The following is a 20,416-nucleotide window of genomic DNA, read 5'->3' as shown; positions in this document are numbered from 1 at the left end:
TTGTGCATATAGTTATCAAGATGAGGTCACCCCTATGTTACTAAGTGACACTGTATTGTGTTACACCAGTCAGAAGGGTTGACCTTCTCAGGACTTGCATATATCTCAGCTGGATTAAGAAGCATGACGCTATTTCTACTCGGTTCTGGAAAGCTGGGATCACCTCCTGAATTCCCAGTGCCCCCATGATGTTGACTTCATGGGTGTAGCACCTTGGAAATTTAAAAAATAGAACTTCAGTTCCTTTGAATGACAAATGCTGCTGTCTACAGGGACTGTGGGTGGTACTAGAATTCATGAAATCAGTAAGTTAGGATTTCTTTTGCATGTGTCTCACTTCCTTTTAGAGAAAAAGCCTTGATATAATCTGTTATAAAAGTGATATGGTTTCTTCTACAAGCCACATCAGAAATTGCAGCAGTGATGTTTTGGCTCTGTATCCTGGAAGTCCTTTTTAAGCTTTCAGTCACTTTCTGATCATGCCAATCAGTTGAAGGCGTCTTCCTCTGCTGAGGAAGCAGCAATCTTCCTCCCACCTTCCCAAGACGGAATTTTCACCAGAAAAAGAAGTGATTTTGCTGCTAAACCCATAAATGAATCAAACCTGTAAATGAATCGCACCTGTGTGATTTTGTAGTTGGCGATGGAACACTAAACAATGATTAGACAGCAATCAGTTGTTTTCAGGAAAAAGGAAAGTATCAGAAACTGTAATTGCCCGATACCAATCGGTTAAAGCTACTCAGCAAACTATGTATCTGGAAGTAATTCTGATCTTTCTTTTTTCTAATTGGGTAATCGTTTTGGTGGAAGAGCAATATATTTTGTTTTTGAGGTATAAATGGTGCTCTTTAATTCGTAGTAGTTTTATTAGCTAGTGTTGTTTCCTAACATGAGCTGGGCCAAAGTCTGTGATACAGATTCATGTTCTCTTGAGGATCAGATTTTTGTTTTTAAGTCACAATTCTCATCTTATTGCCCTTTATGTTAGAGATTGACTTGTTTAGAGGTTAACAGCTAGCATTCAACAACAGCTAGCATGCTGACAGTAACTACTGATGATGACCATAGTTCTTACTATGGCAGATCTCCTAGCAGCTGTGGAGCTGGTTTCTGTCCATATAACTTGTGCAGGTGTATAAAGCTTGAGCTAATTGCAGTAAGCCAGCCTTTGAGAATCTCCTCATTTTCTTTTTTTCCTTGAAGGAAAAATACACTCAAATGAGAAAAAAAAACCAACAAACCCAAACAAACTCAATGCAGTCAAGTAGCTTTCCTCATTCTCTTCTTGAGGAGTCATAGCCCATTAATCAGACTTTCTTAGGCAGGAAGGAAGGGTTATAAACTTTGTACCTTTTACCTGAACACTCATTATCATACTAACTTTCCATCATCAAATGAAACAAAAGTAATTATCAACAGATAACAGGAAATCAAATATTTCTGAATCTTATTGGTGTGTTTTTTTCTATAGAGAGACTTTCAGCATTCCCTTGGTACCTCTTGGTCTGAAGGAAACCAAAGAAGTGGACTTTACACTTCCCCTCAAGGTAAATTTGAGACACATTTCAGAATGAGTAGTTAACAGAAAGAACTTCCATTTCAGGTTTGCTTAAAGAAGCAAAAATAACTTATGTATGTGGTGCTTTTTGGCTAGGGTACACTTAATTCTCTTCATAGTACCTAATATGGTGCTGTGTTTCAGATTCGTGCTGGAAACAATGCTGATAATTCAGGGATGTTTCCATTACTGCTGAGCAGCACTTGCACAGAGTAAAGACCTTTTCTGCTTCTCACCTCATCCCACCAGTCAGGAGGCTGGGGGTGCACAGGGAGTTGGGAGGGGACACAGCTGGGACAGCTGACCCCAAGTGACCCAAGGGATACCCCAGAGCATATGGCATCATGCTCAGCATGTAAAGCTGGGGGAAGGATGAAAGGGAGGATATTTGGAGTGATGGCGTTTTCCTGCCCAAGCAGTGGTTACGTGCGACAGAGCCCTGCTGTCCTGGGGATGGCTGAACACCTGCCTGCCCATGGGAAATGAATTCCCTGCTTTACTTTGCTTGTGCACATGGCTTTTGCTTTACCTGTTAAACTGTCTTTTTCTCAACTCATGAGTATTCTCAATTTTACCCTTCCTATTCTCTTCCACATCCCATGGGAGGGGGGAGTGAGTGGGCGGCTGTGTGGGCCTTAGCTGCCAGCCAGAGTTAAACCACAGCAATGTACAAATTATTTTGTGTTTCATTTGCCCTAAAACTGAGATCACAGTGTGTTTGGAAATTAACCACCAATTATTTGGGTCATTGCTCATATCTAACTAGGACAAGGAGTAAGAAGATGTTTTAAGAAAACCCACTTTAGAGACAGTAGAGATTAAAAATTCCTTCTACACTGTTGGTTCCAACAAGACTATTGATTACTGCTCTTAAGTGTGAAAGAAGTAATAATGAAGGTTTTGGTCAGCATAACACAATGATACTCCAACTTGCACTAACCAGGCTAGCTCAGCTGGGAAGCAGCGTTGCAGCATGAACACTGTTTGTTTGTTTGTTGGCTAACATACTTTGGCAATTTGAGCCACCTTTTGTATTTTTTAGACTACTGTGTATTGTGCAATGTAGATTTTATCTCATGGTAAACTATTTTATATCAACTTAGTGTTTGCTTATACTTCTGTAGGTTAATTTCCATGGTCAGATTATGGTACCACTTTATGCCATTGCAACTTTTGTTACTTTTAAGTGGAATTGCACTAATATAACTGACAAGAATTTGGCAGTCTCTTTCTGTTAACAAATTCTTATGGTCATTTGATTCCCTTGTTATTTTAGCTAACAGAGTTTCTTTCTCCCTTTCAAAACCACTAAGTAGTGTTGTTTTAAAACCCAATGGAGTTGATGTAATAGGTGTTTGGTTCCTTTACAGCCAACTAAAATTTCTTCTAAGATATCAAATGAAGTTATTAATTACTGTCTTTTTGTACTCTCGTTGCTATTTGTTACTCTACTATTGACTGGAGGGGAGTAAACAACATGTAAATCACAATCAATTTTGTGCTGCTTTCATTAATCTTTTTCTAGCAGTTCTATATTTTTAGGTTAATTTAGATATTTAAATTTTTTACTTGTTTTAGGACTTTATTCTGGAACATTATAGTGAAGACAGTTCTGAGTATGAAGATGAAATAGCAGACCTCATGGATCTGAGACAAGTAAGTTCAAGTATAGCATACCATGAGGTCTTAATCTACAGCTGTAAATAACATTTGTATGGAATCAGAATATGCTGCTATTACTTATAACTTAACATAGTCTTATCAGCTGCATTGCTGAGATATGGGACATAATCTTCATTGTCCAAGAGCTTCACAACCTGAGTGAAGAACAAGTGCAGAGAAGGATGAAGTTATGCAAAGCAATTGAGCTATTGACAACTTTGTAGATGGTGTAAATCTGAGATTTATCTTACCTACTTTTTAAACTTTAATGTATTTTAAATACAGCTTTAAGAGTGTTGAAGTAAATACATCTGGAAAAAGATTGTAGCAGAATGGTGGCTATTTCTAACTATTGTTTGCTTCCTGTATTATACTAGAAACATAAACTTTCATTGTAGCTTCCATAAAACTCCTACAATCTTTATTTAATTAACTCTGGGTCTTGCCAAACAGATGCTCTTTGCTTCCTTAGTGGTTATGTACTGCTTTTGTGCATCTGAAAAACTCTTGTCTTTGGAATGCATCCATATGGCCTTAAGCTTACTCTTCCCAGATTCCACACATTTCTATGATATGCAGAAGTCCAAAGGAAGCAGAGCTTTATCCTTGCTGTTTCAGTATTCATCCTGTAACTCAACAGAATACACTTTAATCTATTGTGTTTTAAGGCCTGCCGCACTCCTAGCCGAGATGAAGCTGGCATTGAGATGCTGATGAGCTATTTCCTTCAACTTGGTTATGTAGAAACCAGATTTTTCCCACCCACCAGGCACATGGGAGTTTTATTTACATGGTAAGTATGTAGTTCATGTTTGTCTTGTCTTTTTTTCGGACCATTGGCTGTCTTCCATTTAAACTGAGCAGGTCAGTGTGTTTCTTCCTCCACTCCCTGCAATGTGTGTGTGTGCCAATTTTTTTAGCATTGAGTAAACCTGAACACAATACACCTTTCACATGCTTAGTGCAAAGCCATTAGCTAGGTTATAATTTGGGCTACAGGTTAGTTCTAGGGTAAAAAGAAAACTAAAGATTATTTTGGAGAACTGCAGACGTTTCCTGGACTCTTAACCTTGGTGCACAAAGCAGGCGGGGAACGGGTCAGACCTTAGTTCCCATCCTTCTATTCGATAAGAGCATTTGGTCCAGAAGAGAGATCAGGAATGACTTATTTATTATAGTGGAGTGCTTACTACACCTGTGAGCAAAGTTTTACTCTGAATTCAGTATTTTTATGATCAAAAAAGATTACTACCACGCAACCAAGAGGATCTGTCCAACTGTCTAGTTATACCTGCAAGAGGAAACTTTAAAATACAGGCTACAGAGGATATGGCCATGCCAGTAGCTCATCTGCGGCAATGTCTAAGAACAAGAACATAGCACATATATGGATACTTCTCCAGTATACTTGCAGCTTCTGAGAATATATATAGGCCTTTTTGAGTTACATAGAATATGCTTATGGTGGTACTGCTGTAAGACCTGCTGAAAATTAAGCCTCAAAGCCAATCTCTGGCTTGCATTATCTAATGGTAATTCATTCACCTTCATTTTCATTGCTGTGGAACAATTATTTCACAGCTCTTTTGGAAAAAAACAGAATGTAAATACCTGTTGTTTCCATGGACTCTGCTAATCTTAACACTTCTTCTAATATTTGCTCCCCAAGGTATGATTCCTTCACAGGTGTCCCAGTGTGTCAGCAAAATCTGTTGCTTGAAAAAGCTAGCATTTTGTTCAACATTGGAGCCCTCTACACCCAGATTGGAACAAGATGCAATCGTCAGACCCAAGCTGGACTTGAAAATGCTGTTGATGCTTTTCAGAGAGCTGCAGGTACAAATTTTAAACTATTGGGAAAGTCTTTATGCAAATGTTCCTAATCCCATTCTGGCATCCTGCAGATTTCTGCATTTCCCACTATTTTTATTACACAAAAAAGGGGGAATAGGGAAATTCAGGAAACTGAAATGAAGCTTTAATTCAAAACCTGGAACTATGTCTGAACATGCAGATAAAGACAAGGAATACTGTGGTTAATGATTAATGAGCTGCAGTTCAAAGGTCTGAGTAATAACCCTGACATTAACTGCTTCCATTGTTCATTCTTTGTGTCAACAATATAGCTGGTTTTACCTCAGTAATATTACGTTGTTGGGAAATCCGTGCAAGAAACAATTTAAAGAGTTGATAAAGGGCTTAAAACCTAGTTTTCTATATGATCTCTGTATGTTCTCCGGTGAAATGTGCAAGTCATCTACTTTTCCATGGATTCCAAAGGCAAACAGGTTCAAAATATTCAATCTCTGTCCCAAGCAAAGAAAAAACCAAATTATAATAAAGGGAATGCTATTTCTTCAACTAACATGTTATAGAAGCTTTTGTTTTGGCTGCTTCTGAATAAGTTTTCTTGGTTTTTTTGTAAATGTCTTTTGTGCTACACATAATGCTTAATGGCATTACCTCTGTCAGTAATATGTACTGCAAGATTTATTTCTGCAGTAACAATCTGTGTCTGTTGGTTTCCACTGTATGGGTAGCCTGATCAGCCACAAAGAGTTACATTGTCATAACCTCCCTCTTCTGAATACACAGCTATCAAAAAAACTTGACAGTATTCCCTCATGAATTGATAAAATTGGTTTTCAGCCTTTGTACTTGATATAAAAAACTTCAGAACTTGAGAAATTTCCCATTTTACTGCTGCTACTTCCACTTCGCAAATACAAAATCATTGCTTTTCAGTTCAGTCTATTTGTGGAACAGAATTACTTCACAAATGGAAATGCACCATTTGTTTACCGTGGTACCTCTGCAGGGCCCCAAAGCAACGTGCTTAGAAGGCATTTCATTGTACCTGTGCATGGCTCCGTAGCAGTGCTCATTATGTTGGGAGAGACATGACATAAGAGCATGTATTAACTGTTTCTCTATGCTCAGTGGAAAATGTCGTACAGTTTATCTGGCATAAAGCTCTTGGTGTGTATCTGCTTACTGGATAAGCAGAAATATGGAGAACCAAAAAATAAGTAATTTTTTTTTCCTTTTGTACTTTTGAGTTCCTTTCAGTGGGGCACTCCATCAGTACTTGGGATGTGCTTGGCAAATTTGGAGTTGTTTTTTGTTAGTGGGGCTAGTTTGGGTGGGGTTTTTTTTGGTGCAAAAGCGCAGAAGTAGCCATAATTCAAATTTGTGTAAGGACATCTTAAAGTTAAAAGATACAGGTGTAACACATAAAAAAAAGCCTCAGAAATTGGTAGTAGGAAAATAGAGCACAACATGTTCAGAACTGAATGTAGTCAGAAGAAGTAAAACTGGGACACTTAAACAGCAGAGGTCTTATCGTTCCCCTTTTGTAGTATTACCAGCTATTGGGATGTTAGGGGAAGTCACTGAACCAATCAGGTGACATGCGTGCCAAAGGGTAGGCTTCCAGCCCTCAAACTGTTACCTAATATTTGCACTACAGTTAGTGTTTAGTTTTAATGTGATAAATGACAGAAATGATTAATATGTGGGTGGAACAAAATGTCAAGAGCAGAATCTAACTTTACCCTATTAAATACTCTTCTAGTTTACTTAGAGGGATGGAACTGAGCTTTCATTAGGACAAACAATGCACCTCACAGCATCTGAAAATGAGATTCATAATTAAGTTTATATGTTTGTGGCTTTTTCCTTCCGCCTTATGTTTATACTGTCAAAGAATCATAGAATCATGGAATGGTAGGGGTTGGAAGGGACCTTTAGAGATCATCTAGTTCAACCCCCTGCAGAAGCAGGTTCACCTAGATCAGATCACATAGGAACATGCCCAGGTGGGTCTTGAAGACCTCCATGGAAGGAGCCTCCACAACCCCTCTGGGCAGCCTGTGCCAGGGCTCCCTCACCCTCACAGTGAAATAAGTTTTTCTTATATTTCTGTCAGCTTCATACTATTGCACAGATTTATTTTTCTTTCCTGTCCTATGAATAAGCCCTAGCCCAGCACTCCCATGCATGACTCAGTCTCTTTGGCACAGCTTTATGATCAGTCACAAGAACTATTAGAAGTAAATCTGAAATCCTTAAAACTTGCATCATCTGTTGCTCCTGTGAATTGCAATTTTGAGCACTGTATCGGAAGGTGTTTGGGAATACAAAGCCAAAGCTGTAGGTCAGTTTAATTTCATATGTATTAAGAATCTGTTCAGATTGCTGTAGTGCAATGCTAGAAAGTGGGCTTTGACCTTAATTCTAGCATGTACCATAGTAAAGTTCAATTGTTTCTCTTTTTGCAATGCTGACAAAATCATTTTGTAATTTCAGGAGTCCTAAGCTACTTAAAGGAGACCTTTACTCACACACCAAGTTACGATATGAGCCCAGCTATGCTGAATGTACTAGTAAAAATGATGCTTGCACAAGCTCAAGAGTGTGTGTTTGAGCAGACCGGTCTTCCTGGAATACGCAATGAGTTTTTCACACTAGTGAAAATGACACAGGAAGTTGGCAAGGTAAAAATACAAGATTTAAAATGTAGTCTCTAACATAACTGTCAACAGTGCTGTGTTATTAGCTACAGCCTCTAGTAACTTTTATCAGAGTTTATTAAACCTAAATGCTTACAGCCCTTACCGAAAACCAGAAGTAACCAGGGATGGCTCATAAGCTATAGTGAGAAGCACAACCTTTCAGAAGATTAAAACATGAATAGCTGCCATTTAAATGTCATTATTTTGGGATTGTTATGATTGTTTTAAAATGCATAATTCATGAACTTGATAGAACCATGCAGGAAATTTGGGCAAAGAATGACCTGAAGAGTTTTTTACAAACTCTTAATCATTTTGCTCTTTCAAACAGTGCAAATCTTGTCCACAGAAGGACAGCGTTGTTTGTGTGGTTCTCTGTTAAGCATTGAACACAATCTGTCATTTCCCAGCAGTCCGAGGTTATGCAAACATAAAAAGCTTAAGTCCAAATGAATAACGAAATTGTAACTGGAGTAAGGACCCTGATGAGCAAAAGTCAGGTGGGCAGCTGCAGAGCTGTCTTGAGACTTGCCTGAAAAATTGGGTGGCAGGTAGTGTTCATACTTGATTGAGGTGGTTGATATAAAAAAATTGGGTATGTCAATAAGATAGGAATATGCTTTCCGAGCCATTTCATATGTAATTGATTCCATACTAATATAATTGGTTCCACACTGGATAAATGGGCAAAGCCTTTCCTACCAGCTCTGTAAAGCCACTGTGACTTTAGAAGTGATCAGCTGCAGGGGAGAGATTCTTAGATTCTGCTATGTAGAGTTGTACTAAAGCAGCATTTGCTGCTTGGAAAGCTAACTTATTTCTCTGCGTAAAGGATAGTAGCCAGGTTTTAACAAAACCAGACCAGCTTAAGGCTAGATATGATTCCACAGCTTTAGAAGTGAAGCACAAACTTATTGGATAAGCAATATGCTTCTTTTTCTCAGCTGAATTAACCTAATGAGATATATCTGTAAATTAAAACCCATTTATTATGTGGCATTTTTATTGAACTATGAAGCTGTATAGATTGAGTGACTTACTCCATCTGTTCTTACAAAAAAATGAATTTACTTTTCTTGTAAGGGAAAAATCAGAGATGGAATTTCAAATTTCCTCAAAACTAATCTCAACCCTTTGTAACCATCTCCCCCCCCCCCCCCCCCCCCCGCCCTTCCCTTATGTGATGCACAAGAAGCTATCTTTAAGCTGAATATAATAATGCCCCTTACTTGAGCTCCTATTAACTAATGTTAATTTCTTGTACTTCAATTCTGTGCTTTATTTTAGGTGGGAGAAGTTTACATGCTGGTAAACACTGCAATGAATCAGGAACCAGTGAAAGAGAATATCCCTTATTCCTGGTCTAAACTGGCACAAATCAAATCAGACCATTACAAAGCTCTGGCACATTATTTTGTTGCCACCATTTTGTGTGACCATGAATGTAAGAATCATAAATTTTCTATATTTTTATAGAAATAAGAGTAACAAACACATAAACAGCTATACTTTGGTCTATGAGTAAGTCTAGGAGCCAGGAACTTTGAGGTTTCAGTATCTGTTAATTTGTGGCCATGTTCCCCTTTGGAGATGAGGTTGAGCTTTTTTGTCCTTCACGGAAGAATGAAAATTCAATGAATTAACTTTTGCAGAAACAAAAGAAGTATTCTGTCTGTTATATGCCGCTAAATTCTTCAGTTCTTGTCAGTGTGATCTGGCAGATAAGTATTACTTGCATATTACAGCTGAGTATACTGATGAAAGTCATAAAACCTTGAAATTCCTGTCAATGTATATATGTAAAAATTATTTGTGACAGCATTTGGAGAGAAGGGAGTAATAACTACACAATACATGAAAAGGAGCAGGGCACCAAAAGGTGTGTAACTGTTAATGTTGTGTATCAATTATTACAGTGCAGGCTGGTGATGATGAAGATCAGCAGGAGAAAGCCATGTCCCAGTTGTATGACTATATGCCTGAAGGACTGACGATTCTCACTATTTTAAAGGACAAAGTTCAGAGAAAACAATTAGGTAACTGCCGGTTTCACTCAGACACGATTTAAAAATTACCTTGTGCTTATTGTCTGTGGAAGGCAACCAACAGTTTCTATTTTTGCTAGGGAAGGCCCATTTACGCAGAGCCATTGTTTACCATGAGGAAGCTCTAAGAGTCTGTGGCCTGTGCAAAAAGCTTCGAAACATTGATGTTCTTCAGGAGGTTCTGACAGCTGCACATAAGCGCTCCCTTCTCAAATATGCTCAGCAAGAGACAGAAGATGACTTCCTCAGTCTAATCCAGGCTCCAGATATCATTCGTAAGTGAATATAACTACAAATAAAGGGTACCTGCCCATACATATATGGGCTTTCATGGGGCTATGCCTTTGTATGTATGTATACATATATAATATACATCTGTATACACTGTACATCTATATTACGTGTCTTGTGTAAGGAATATGAACTCCAATAATGTACAATTCCTCAATCACAGATAAATGACTTGTGTTACAGGTGCTTTACAGTGTTTCTGTCTCTGGCCACGTGGTTATTTGGGGTAGACAGAATTGTTGGAAAAGACCTTTAAGATAAAGTCCAACCAGTCACCTCATACTGGTTGATCATATGCCTCAGCATCTCATCTGTGTTCCTTTCAAGTATCTCCAGGAATGGTGACTCCACCACCTCCCTAGGCAGCCCATTTCAATGCTTAATAACCCTCTTGGTAAAGTTCCTCCTAATGTCCAATCTAAACCTAGCAATGGTTGTTATTTAGAATTCAGCTTTTTATTTTTGGCAACTATCTTGTGAGGTAAAAAAAAAAAAAAAGAGAACTTGAAAAGCTGAAATCATACAAGGGAAAACTAGTAACTCTTTCTTGTAGCACAGCTATTATACTGGTCTAAGTAATTAAATCAATTTGACTGTTATTGGTTCTTCCGACCTTAGTCCAGCTCATCCAAATCTTTCCCATTTGGAAACAGTGGGAAAGAATAAGCACTGGTTTAAATAGCAACAAAAAAAAAGAAGAGGAGAATACCATCATTTCATTTGGATGTATAGTTTCAAGTTTTCTGTATTGATACTATGAGCTCTGAAGGTATTTTTAAGGTGATTCAGATATGTCTTGCACATTTCTTCAAAAATGAGCTTTACTACATCTTGGTAAGTTTCTGTCTAGCTTGGAATGCAAGAAAAATTTGTATGTCTTTTAACTAATACTTTAAAGAAAATTATTTTTTCTTTTCATTTTAGCTAAAACAGAGCACAAAATAGAAGCAATTGCTCCTCAGTTCTCCAAGGTGAAAGTTAAAGACTTCTTTCACAGGCTGGTACGTAACATGTCAACACTGACCAACCTCTGTCATTTTGCTAGCAAGAATAAATTCACTCTAATGTGAGGGAAGGGACACAGGTATTGTAGCCTGAAAAAATGATCCTGTAGTATTGGAGAAATCACGCCTGGTTTCAGAGGTATAAGTCAACTTAATAGTTGGCTTTGCACAGCATTCCTCCTTGATAGCCTTCATAAAAGTCCCTTGAAGTTTCTATGGATACTTGCATACAACTTAAAGGTGTTGAGAAATGTAGTACATGGAGCAGAATGTGTAATGTTATGGGCTACAAAGCCAGTCTTTCAGGTAGCTCTGTGTATTGTGGGCAAAGGGAATTGGAAGTTGCAGCTAGGATCAGAAGGTGCAGTATTTCATGAATCAATTTGTCTCCTCCAAAATGGAGTAATATAGGACTTCAGAGCCAGATGCAGCCAAAAGATTCTGCACACCTTCATAGACATCTCAGAACAACCTGGCAGCTGCCCTCATGCCATACTGTGTGAAGTGTTACCTGAACAGTCATGAAATAAGGCTGAGCACTTCAGGGAAGGTCATGAGACGTTCAGGGAATGTCTGGGATAAATCTCACTCTCTGTTTCAATGGAAGTTGGCTGGAAGTTAACTTGAATAAAAGCTACATAAGATGAGCTTAAAGCATTCTAACATAAAAAATTAGAAATGTTTACTTACAAATGACAGTAAACCATGTGTCTGCTGCTATGTTACCTCCAGGGCCCACTGACTGTGTTCTCAGCCAAGCAGAGATGGACAGCTCCACGCACCATTCACATCCCCCATGAAGCAGGAGAGTTAGGATTCAGTCTTAAAGGAGGGTCACCTGTACAGATTTACTGTCTTGATCCACTTTGTTCTGCAGCAGTAAGTACATTGGTGTGATTATTAACAATTTATTCCCAGCCTCTAGCATTACAATCTTTTAAATGCAGCTTTAGCTTGTTCATACTCATGATCTGAGTATTTAGAGTTCCACTATACATCAATATCAAACAATTTAATCTAAACACATTTTCAGTGCCATATACATGTTAGATATTAGAGTATCCAAATCCCTGACATCACATTAAAGCAGAGTTGATTTCTTCCTCTGTTCATGCTTAATAGATTTTTTTAAAATCTCAAATAATAAAAGTAAATGTTATTTTCCATCTAAGTTAGAAGGAATAAAGGCTGTAGAAAGTAGCAACAAGAAGAAGGATGAGATTCAAGAAGAGAGGGCAAGGTGGCAAGTGTGTACTTTGAAGGGGGGGAAAAAAACAAAGGGATAAACCAACATGCAGGGGTGAGCACACTCTATAGTAAAACCAGAAGCAACCACAGAAGTACAAGTAAGTACTAAAGAAACAGGAGTAAAAACTGGAGAAGATATCTTATGGGAAACAATAGGGTAATAAAAAAACAGGTTTCACTTAAGGAGAGAAGTGAAAAGGACATAGAGCCAATCTTTGTTCTACATGTCTGGTTAGACAATGTTTTATATTGTCATAGAGGGAAATGCCTTTAGGGCAGATACTGTATAATGACAAAAACATTTACACATCTTGGTAATTCCAGATAATAACCTGTGCAAAATTTTTTGACAGTCAATGGGCCTCAAAGAAGGTGACTACATTGTTTCAGTTGGTGGTGTGGATTGCAAGTGGCTTGGAGTGAATGAGGTGCTGGAAAAATTGAAAAGCATGGGAGAGCAGCCCCTGGAGATGGAGGTTATCAGTTGCCAGGATACAGCAGCATCTATGGTATGTAATGAGGCAAATATGTTTTGTAGATTGGATATGTGAGGGTTGTTTCACTTTCCTGCCTTCAGTCCCTGATTAATGTTTACTTTCATATAGACAGATATCCCATTCCACTGGTGAATATATCAAGCATTCAGGCATGTGTTCGGTGTTCAACAGTGTTTAAATCATCATGACTTAGCAAGCTGAAGTACAGTCTGTGTTCATAAGAATGGCTGGGTGGTGGGATTTGTGGTAGTGGAGCTACTTAGATTAATTGCATTATAAATTCCAGGGCCTATTTTATGTTCTCTACTTTGTCCCAGGGGATAAAAATACTACCCTGTTCAGCACTAGAAAAGCCCCAGTGAACAATAATGGAATGAAATAGAACATCCAAGACCACATGCTTATTTTATGTGCACTATTAGCATAAGTGATCCGTGACTTTTGCATTAGACCATGGATTAATGTATGTGGTTTTTATTTTTGTGGACTTTAACTGACAAATCAGTTACTAAGCTGCTGTAGAAGCTTTAGACTAAGGAAAAATGACCGAAAGATTTAAAAAAGTTAAGCTCTAAATAACTTAAACTTGTTTGTAGTGGGAGAGAACCTGTAGTTCAGCTTAATCCACTGCTTCATGCTTTCAGCATTCCCTGGCAAGCTTAGCCACTGAAGTATTATTGACTCAGAAGTGATCAAGGTGCTCTTACTGCTGTTAGATTTTATTGTTGTGTTTAAGAAGCTGATTTTCCTTATTGAAGATAAGGAATTGCACAGCTGCCATTCCAAGTGGACACTAGAAAAGGTTCAAATATAATCAAATTTCTTCAGGACACAGTTAAAATAAAACAGAGAGGGCTGTGCCTTTCAACTATCCCCCCAAAATGCCCTACAGTAGCCCCTGTTGTCATAGTTGCAATCAACATGGAACTCGTCCAAAGACAGCAAAGACTGCCCTTCAGAGATTTGTGCAAGAACTATCAAAGCTTTGCAGTGAGGTCAGTGTATATATCATATAGTTATGCTGGACACTAGTAAATGCCAACTATAATACAACCCCTCTCAAAGACTCCAAAGTCCCTGTATGTTTGGCATAGCATATCCTTGAGTCTACATGGGCAAAACAGCTGCATCACAGTGCTTTGAAAGGCCTTGTGTTCAGTTACTATGTCATTATCACAGAAAGCTTCTTGTCATCAGGCTTGGAAAAATATTTGCACAGTAACCTTTTTGTTATCATCAAAGTTTTGACCCATTTTGGGTGACTGATTCTTCTGATCGTTCTCTCTTTGCTACAGCACAATAAGAGTGCAACTTATTCTGTGGGAATGCAGAAGACATACTCCTTAATCTGTTTAGCCATGGAAGACGATAAGAGTGATCGGACCAAGAAAGCCCCACTGAAACTGCCTTTTCTAAGTTGGGGAACTAAAAATAGACAGAAAGCTGCAAGCACCCTCTGCCTTCCTTCAGCTGTGGCTGGAAGTTCTCAGGCCAAGAAGAAGCTTTCTCCCTTCACACTTCTGAATACAGAAAGTTCATTGTACTGAATCTTTCAGGAGGATCTGTTAACATGGCATTTTTCTTGAAAATGTATATAAAAACACTGATCAGTTTTATATATGTATGTATAAATCAGACAAATGCCATTGACTTCATGTACTGTGTATTGAGCCACTATGAAGGTCAGAGGCTGGCAAAAGCTGTAAAACTTCAGTATTTGAAGGTTAGAATGAAGTTGTTTGGGAGGTATGCAATAACTAGATATAGATGACAAAATTGCTGACATGAGGACTGAATTCCTTTGGAATTTCAAAATACAGTATCATGACTATTTTTTTTTTAACTATGTTAGATGAAAGTTATTTATTACAAATGTGATGCTACATGTAAAGCAATAGGGGACACACTAAAGGATGATTTTGCTGTAGAAGTTTAGAGTCAGTAATAAATCACTTCATACTACTTCACAGAATTATATTAAACCACAGGCGTGAGAGAATAATATTATTCAGAGAAACTAGTCTTGTGCCAAGGGGCAGTGACATACAGCTGAGGTTTTTATACATAATCTTTCTGAGAGTACTAGGTGTATTCTGCTGAATAGATGATATAATCCTAGAAGAGAATTAGAAGGCTTAGAAGTCAAAAGATCTTTTGAATTACAAAAGGCTTTTACTCTCCTCTTTTCCTGATCTAGGTTACATTTTAAATGCCTGCTGATTTCAGTTATTAAAAACAGGCTTTATTCCAAACTTGAAGTTTTAACCTACTTACCATAAGACTTGTATCTCATAAGCCTTGATAAAACTTAACAGCTGTGGAATGAGTCTCAAAACTGATGTATTCCAGTATATTGATCAAGACAACACAAGCTGTGGTGATGCTTTGAAATACAAGAAAATAAGTGCTTGTGAGTTTAAGAGGCAGAACGTTTATTTACTATCACACCAAGTAAAAAAAATCATTGATGTATAATTGTCCTCCTTCCCTGCCTTGGAAAAATTGAGTGAGTATTGGCTATATATATATTGAGACAAAAAAGAAACCATGTGGGCATTTCTTTGAGATCCTATTTTCTGAATTTGACATAAATTAAAAATTGCTAACACCATAGTGTTAGTTACCATTGCCATCTACAGAGTAGATATATGCTGTTTGATACTCAAAACTTGAGGGGAAAGTTTGTGTCTGGTTGTAAACTTTAAAGTTGTCATTTGTTTTTAGCTTTATGTAATAGCTGTAAATATCTTGATGACATTTATTTAAGAATAAAAAAATCAGATGCCATTTATAGTAGTAGCATTTTGTTTCTGCTCCAGCTTGGATGACACAACAAAAGGTACAGATTTTTGGTCTTTCCTGCTGGCATACCTCTTGCACAGTTCTGTAGTGTTGCTTAAAAACATCTAAAACTGTCTTTAAAAGTTTATATTGTACAATACGGGAACTAACTTATAGTGTAAAATTTGCTTCCTTATGAAGAGGGTTAACATATTTCTAGAAATTCCCCATAAAGGTGACATAAAAAGTGTTTTAAGTTCCTTGTGCCTCACTGATCCTTCATCTGCATGTGTAATAGCACTTTTTATACACAGGCAGCAGCAATCAGGTACTGATTTGTAAGACCCTGACACAGAGTATTCCATGCAGAAGAGATTTATTGTGCATGTGTGGCTAAAATGACTATCCCATTAATGAAAGCTTTAGCAAAGACACATGAATTGCCCTTCCAGCTCTTCATTTCTCTTAGCCTATTACAATACTCTTCCTGCAAACATCTTCCCCCTTAGCTGCACAATTAACTGCCTTTTCCTTCCCATCATCACATGCATTAGTTCTTGATGAAAGGGTGAGGGTCTTCATTTAACCAGCCTCCCTCTAATTCAAGTCAAACCTTGAGCTTCTCATGTGTCATACAACTAGATGCTTACTATTTTGTAGCTAACTCAAGACTCGTTCTACACTGTGGTAGCCCACACTTCACTTAGGGGAATATTAATTTCACAGCAAGTTACATTTTTTTATTAGACCAGAGGTCTATTTGTAACAAGTTTCTATCCACAAGGAGGTAGAAGGCTACTATAAAGCCCTAAAAATAAAAGTTTGCAATAGATGAGTAGTTCAGTCTCTTACTCCATTAGTACAAATTGTTACTACCTTGAGCTTTACTTAATGCATGGAGCAGATTGCCATTTGAATTAGTAAGGTGTTTGCAACATCACTAGCCCCATACCTTTAGAGGTAAAATCCAGTCTCCACAGTAAAGTGACACAGTCTTGAGAGAGAGGGAACAGTCTAAATAAACAGATTTATAAAGAAGGTTAAACATTCTCTAGCTGTAAGAAAGTATTATCTTGCTCTAGGGTCTTGTAAATTCTGATGTTTATTATTCAGTAAATGATATTTGCATCCCAAGTAAGGAATCACTCTAAATAAGTCTCTCTGCTGTCTGCACTAAGTGGAGGATGAGATTGGTTACAGAGGTTGCCATGGCTCTATTATTCACTTTTCTTCAGTTTACAAAAGAGAGCTGAAAATCCTGCTCAACTGCCTTCTTGCTGTGACCCAAAACTGAAGTGGCATCAAAGAAGATTTTCACACAGCTCCTTAATTGGTACATAAGGCAAAGTCAGAGATGTATTCATTCCAGTAGGACTTTCCACTGGAAGTCCAATAAATGCAAAATCAATTATTATAAAACAATATATGCTAACTTTAAGCACTGCAACTCACATCTCCACTTAGTGAAAAGACAACAGCACACACATATTAACAAGGTGTTTATTTCTGGAAGACAAAAGTAAGCAAGCAAATGGCTTTTCAGGTTTTTTGTACAAGATAGATGTAAAACACTTCACAGTCCTCTATCCAAGGCACTTTTCACAGCTCAATCTGCATGAGCAGAACAGCTGTTAAGCAGCAATAGGAGAGTAATATCAATACGTCAACATCCTCCAGCTGTTACCAGAATACAGAAGTTGTCCTAATATGCAACTATTAAAACCAAAATTTTATGATTTACAAGAAACAAAAGTCTTTATTTTCCAAAACAGTACTACACATGCATGTCAGGAACATAAAAAAGTGTGAATCTGTTGCGCTACCGTTTGTCCAACTACCAGCTCAAGCTCTTCCACAGAGGCGTTGCAAAGGTGGTGGATGCTGCTAAAGTGCTGCAGCAAAAGCAGAGCTTTGCTCTTTCCAACCCCTGGAATCTGCAGCACAGTCCGGAACACGGACGGCTCGGCCAGCTGAGAGCGCTGCTTACGAACAAAGGGGTTACTGCTCTGATCCTTACTTTGTTCCCGGACCTGAAGCAAAACAAACGAGTGATACCGTGTGCCCTCTGCTGGAGGTCTGCTTTGGGGTTTTAAAAGTTTCACTTCAAAAGAGTTCATTGCAATCACTAGGAAGTTTAAAACACAAGCTCCCTTCTCAAGTGCACGCCCTTATTATGGGTTTTGAGGAAACCAACAGTTTCTTAATACCAACCATGAATGAAAACAATGATTTTGTCGGTTGTTGATGCAATCAGAGAAATGATAAAGAGAAACAACACAAGAACAATTTCCTCAGCCTGAGATAAACCAAAATCTCAAGTCAGTTTTCACAGAGGATCAAATAAGGATTGCCTAACGCTATCCAGTGGCACCTCAGTGTAAGATCACATTTTTAAAAGCCACTTTTTATTCCCAAATGACCTCTCTTTCCATTGAACAATATTACTGTGCTACTGTTGCAGGATTTGTATTTCTTACATTCAAAGAATAAAATATGTTGCATTCCTTACAGATTCCAAGTATTCTTTGTGGAATGAGTGATGACTGTGGGAGTCAGGTAATTCTCATGTCCCATATTTTAAGAAATGTTTGCCCACTAACATACAAACTTACTAGCTGAGTAATAAGTTGAGAAGCTTCTCCTTGATTCGCCACAGGAAGCAACACCATTCCAAGTTCTAGCACAACAAACTTTTGTACTGGTAAAAAGTACTGATCACTTATTTGGGTTTTCTCTATAATTACAATTCCCCTAAGAGTGCTGGCCTATATTGAAAGGAAAAAAAAGGAGAAAAGACCTTGTTAATGACAAGCTGGTATAGTGCAACTGAGAGAAAACTTCTGTCAAGTATGAGCTGCCTGAAAGCAAATCAGAAAGAAGCAAAACTGCAGCAACAGCACTGAGGTTGAATACAGCACTACTACACAGCTGCACAATTTTTCAGTTTTCAGGTGCAAATTATCACAAAAATTTAGTTCTACTAGAATTTAAAAGTAACACAAGAAGAGTGTTTTCAGAAGCACAGAATAAACAAATACCAGCTGAAAACATTTCCTTTTCTCTTTATGTAACACTTACATTTCTAAACCGAACCAGTTTCCGTTTGAATTCATCCCCCGCAACCAAATCTGCTTCAGAAATATATAAAATGCAAGTTCTGTTTGAAAGATGAAAATCCACAAGTCCCAGGCCATCTTCAAAGATGAGTCTAATCTTCCCTTAATGTCAGATTGTAAAAAGAAAAAATACAGTAATGGTAGTTAAAAATATACTAATAGCTATGTCATGGCATGACCTTCCTGTCAATAGTCCTAGTGACCTGACAAGAAACTCCATATTCTTTAAAAGCCTTTCCTCTCTTCAAGCAATACTGGGACAAGCAGTGCAAAGTACTGTTGATGCCTTTAGTAATATCAATTAATTAGTAAAGCCAAACTGCAGATTTGAAAGTGCTACAGCTTCTCAATAAACTCTGGACTTGAAAAAAAACCACAACACATGCTGTTCTGGAAAGATCCTCTTAATTCCTTTTGCTGTGACAACATATGAATGCACAGTCCCAGCATCCACATCAATTCAGAGGACTTCAGTGGAGATGTGTACTCACAATAGCCCCACTGAAGCAGATCCTGAGTGCTTTTCTACAGCACTCAGCAACCATATAAATTTGACAGAACTGATCACATAGATATATGATAGACAAACAGGAATTTTGAGCCTGCTAATAAACACTTTACCACAAATATGGCACCGGTCAGGCCCAGAGCAAAGCATATTCCAGCCAATCTTAACAATGCTGGGCGACAGAGGGGAATGCTTTGTCTGAATTATTTTTCCTCTTACCATTCGTTTGTGTTTACCTTGTATCCTTTGGGCTAACTCTGATCCTCTCCACTTCTCATTTCCAATCACATGCCCATAAGGGACAACTATGGATCCTGCTGTCACAGGAAAGTTTGCTTTTGTTGTCATCAGACCTCCTTTAAATATTTGCTTCAGTAACAGTTACATCCTAGCAAGAAGTAAGAGATATTAATATGTTTTATAAACCTGTACCAAACTAAATGTGATATGATTCAATACTCTGGAACAGACAGTCTCCTTCCCAAAGCTGCCTTACAGTTATGGTTAACACACCAAAATCAGTAAGCAACTATTTACTTTTACAGAGGCGGTGGGCTTGGAGATTCCACTTACACAACTCTGCCACTCAGTCTGAAAAACACACGGATGGTTAAAAAAAGCCCACATCGCCTACTCCATACCTTCATCCACCCTTGCTGGGAGAAAGTCTGCTTCAATTACAAAGCTGACTTCGGAGGCATGTCCCTCCCTCATCTGGCACAAGCCCCAAATAGATGGTTAGAAGGCAGTCGCCGGGAAAGGTTATGGTCACGTTTACCAGCTTCAGGCGGTGTTCTAACTTGAGGGCGAGACGGGAGCCTTTGAGGCTAAGCCTCAACGAGAAGAGCCAAAGGCGAGTCGGTACCACCGCAAGCAACACCCACCGGGGGCCGGAGCGAGCCCTCACCAGCGGCCCGCTGTGAGAGGAGAGGGGAAACAGCCCCAAGGGCCCCGCTGTGCTGCCCGGAGCCGCCCCACCGCCTCACCGCCTCACCGCCACACCGCCACACCGCCCGCCACGCGCGCCTGCCCCACAGCGGCGCCCGCCAATAGGAAGCGAGAACCCCGCCGCCCGCGAGCGAATGAGGCGGCGAGGTGGCGCGAGCCTCGCCAGTGATAGGTTGCTAGGGCGAGTAAGGCGCGTGCTGATTGGGGGAGTGCGAGCCCGCAGCGAATCGGCCGTGTCGTT

The 20,416-nt window shown here is 38.7% G+C and overlaps 2 protein-coding genes across 3 annotated transcripts in view; one reads left to right on the top strand and one right to left on the bottom strand.

Annotated features, from left to right (window-relative positions):
* Window positions 1-15,609, top strand: part of RHPN2 (rhophilin Rho GTPase binding protein 2) — a 30,396-nt gene extending 14,787 nt beyond the window's left edge. Inside the window, exons 4-15 of the mRNA XM_062007561.1 lie at window positions 1,475-1,550; window positions 3,140-3,217; window positions 3,892-4,016; window positions 4,893-5,059; window positions 7,532-7,719; window positions 9,025-9,181; window positions 9,654-9,773; window positions 9,863-10,057; window positions 10,998-11,074; window positions 11,810-11,956; window positions 12,679-12,834; window positions 14,118-15,609. Coding sequence (XP_061863545.1) covers window positions 1,475-1,550; window positions 3,140-3,217; window positions 3,892-4,016; window positions 4,893-5,059; window positions 7,532-7,719; window positions 9,025-9,181; window positions 9,654-9,773; window positions 9,863-10,057; window positions 10,998-11,074; window positions 11,810-11,956; window positions 12,679-12,834; window positions 14,118-14,369 — 1,738 coding nt within the window. The 3' untranslated portion in view covers window positions 14,370-15,609. The remainder of the gene's footprint in view (window positions 1-1,474; window positions 1,551-3,139; window positions 3,218-3,891; window positions 4,017-4,892; window positions 5,060-7,531; window positions 7,720-9,024; window positions 9,182-9,653; window positions 9,774-9,862; window positions 10,058-10,997; window positions 11,075-11,809; window positions 11,957-12,678; window positions 12,835-14,117) is intronic.
* A 1,480-nt stretch (window positions 15,610-17,089) lies between these two features.
* Window positions 17,090-20,235, bottom strand: FAAP24 (FA core complex associated protein 24). 2 transcript variants are annotated; one of them, XM_062007449.1, is made up of 5 exons: window positions 19,869-20,235; window positions 19,464-19,615; window positions 18,682-18,821; window positions 18,216-18,368; window positions 17,090-17,633 (listed from the first exon to the last, which is right to left on the bottom strand). In XM_062007449.1, exons 2-5 carry the CDS (start codon window positions 19,573-19,575, stop codon window positions 17,391-17,393), a joined length of 648 nt encoding a protein of 215 aa, XP_061863433.1. In that variant the 5' UTR covers window positions 19,576-19,615; window positions 19,869-20,235; the 3' UTR covers window positions 17,090-17,390. The 2 variants fall into 2 exon arrangements, with proteins under 2 accessions (XP_061863433.1, XP_061863434.1); XM_062007450.1 differs by having other exon boundaries at window positions 20,006-20,235.
* Between the last annotated feature and the right edge of the window lie 181 nt (window positions 20,236-20,416).

This window comes from Colius striatus, chromosome 14 (assembly GCF_028858725.1).
Source record: "Colius striatus isolate bColStr4 chromosome 14, bColStr4.1.hap1, whole genome shotgun sequence".
NCBI lineage: Eukaryota > Metazoa > Chordata > Aves > Coliiformes > Coliidae > Colius > Colius striatus.
This window is presented reverse-complemented; position numbering and strand designations above follow the sequence as displayed.

What these genes read in the sequence shown, in the direction of transcription:
- FAAP24 (XM_062007449.1), bottom strand. Translation starts at nt 19,575, where the DNA reads ATGACAACAAAAGCAAACTTTCCTGTGACAGCAGGATCCATAGTTGTC. An exon ending in GTTAGCCCAAAGGATACAAG is followed by an intron (nt 18,822 to 19,463) that starts GTAAACACAAAC and finishes TCTGACATTAAG; the next exon opens with GGAAGATTAGACTCATCTTT. An exon ending in CTCAACTTATTACTCAGCTA is followed by an intron (nt 17,634 to 18,215) that starts GTAAGTTTGTAT and finishes GTTTTGCTTCAG; the next exon opens with GTCCGGGAACAAAGTAAGGA.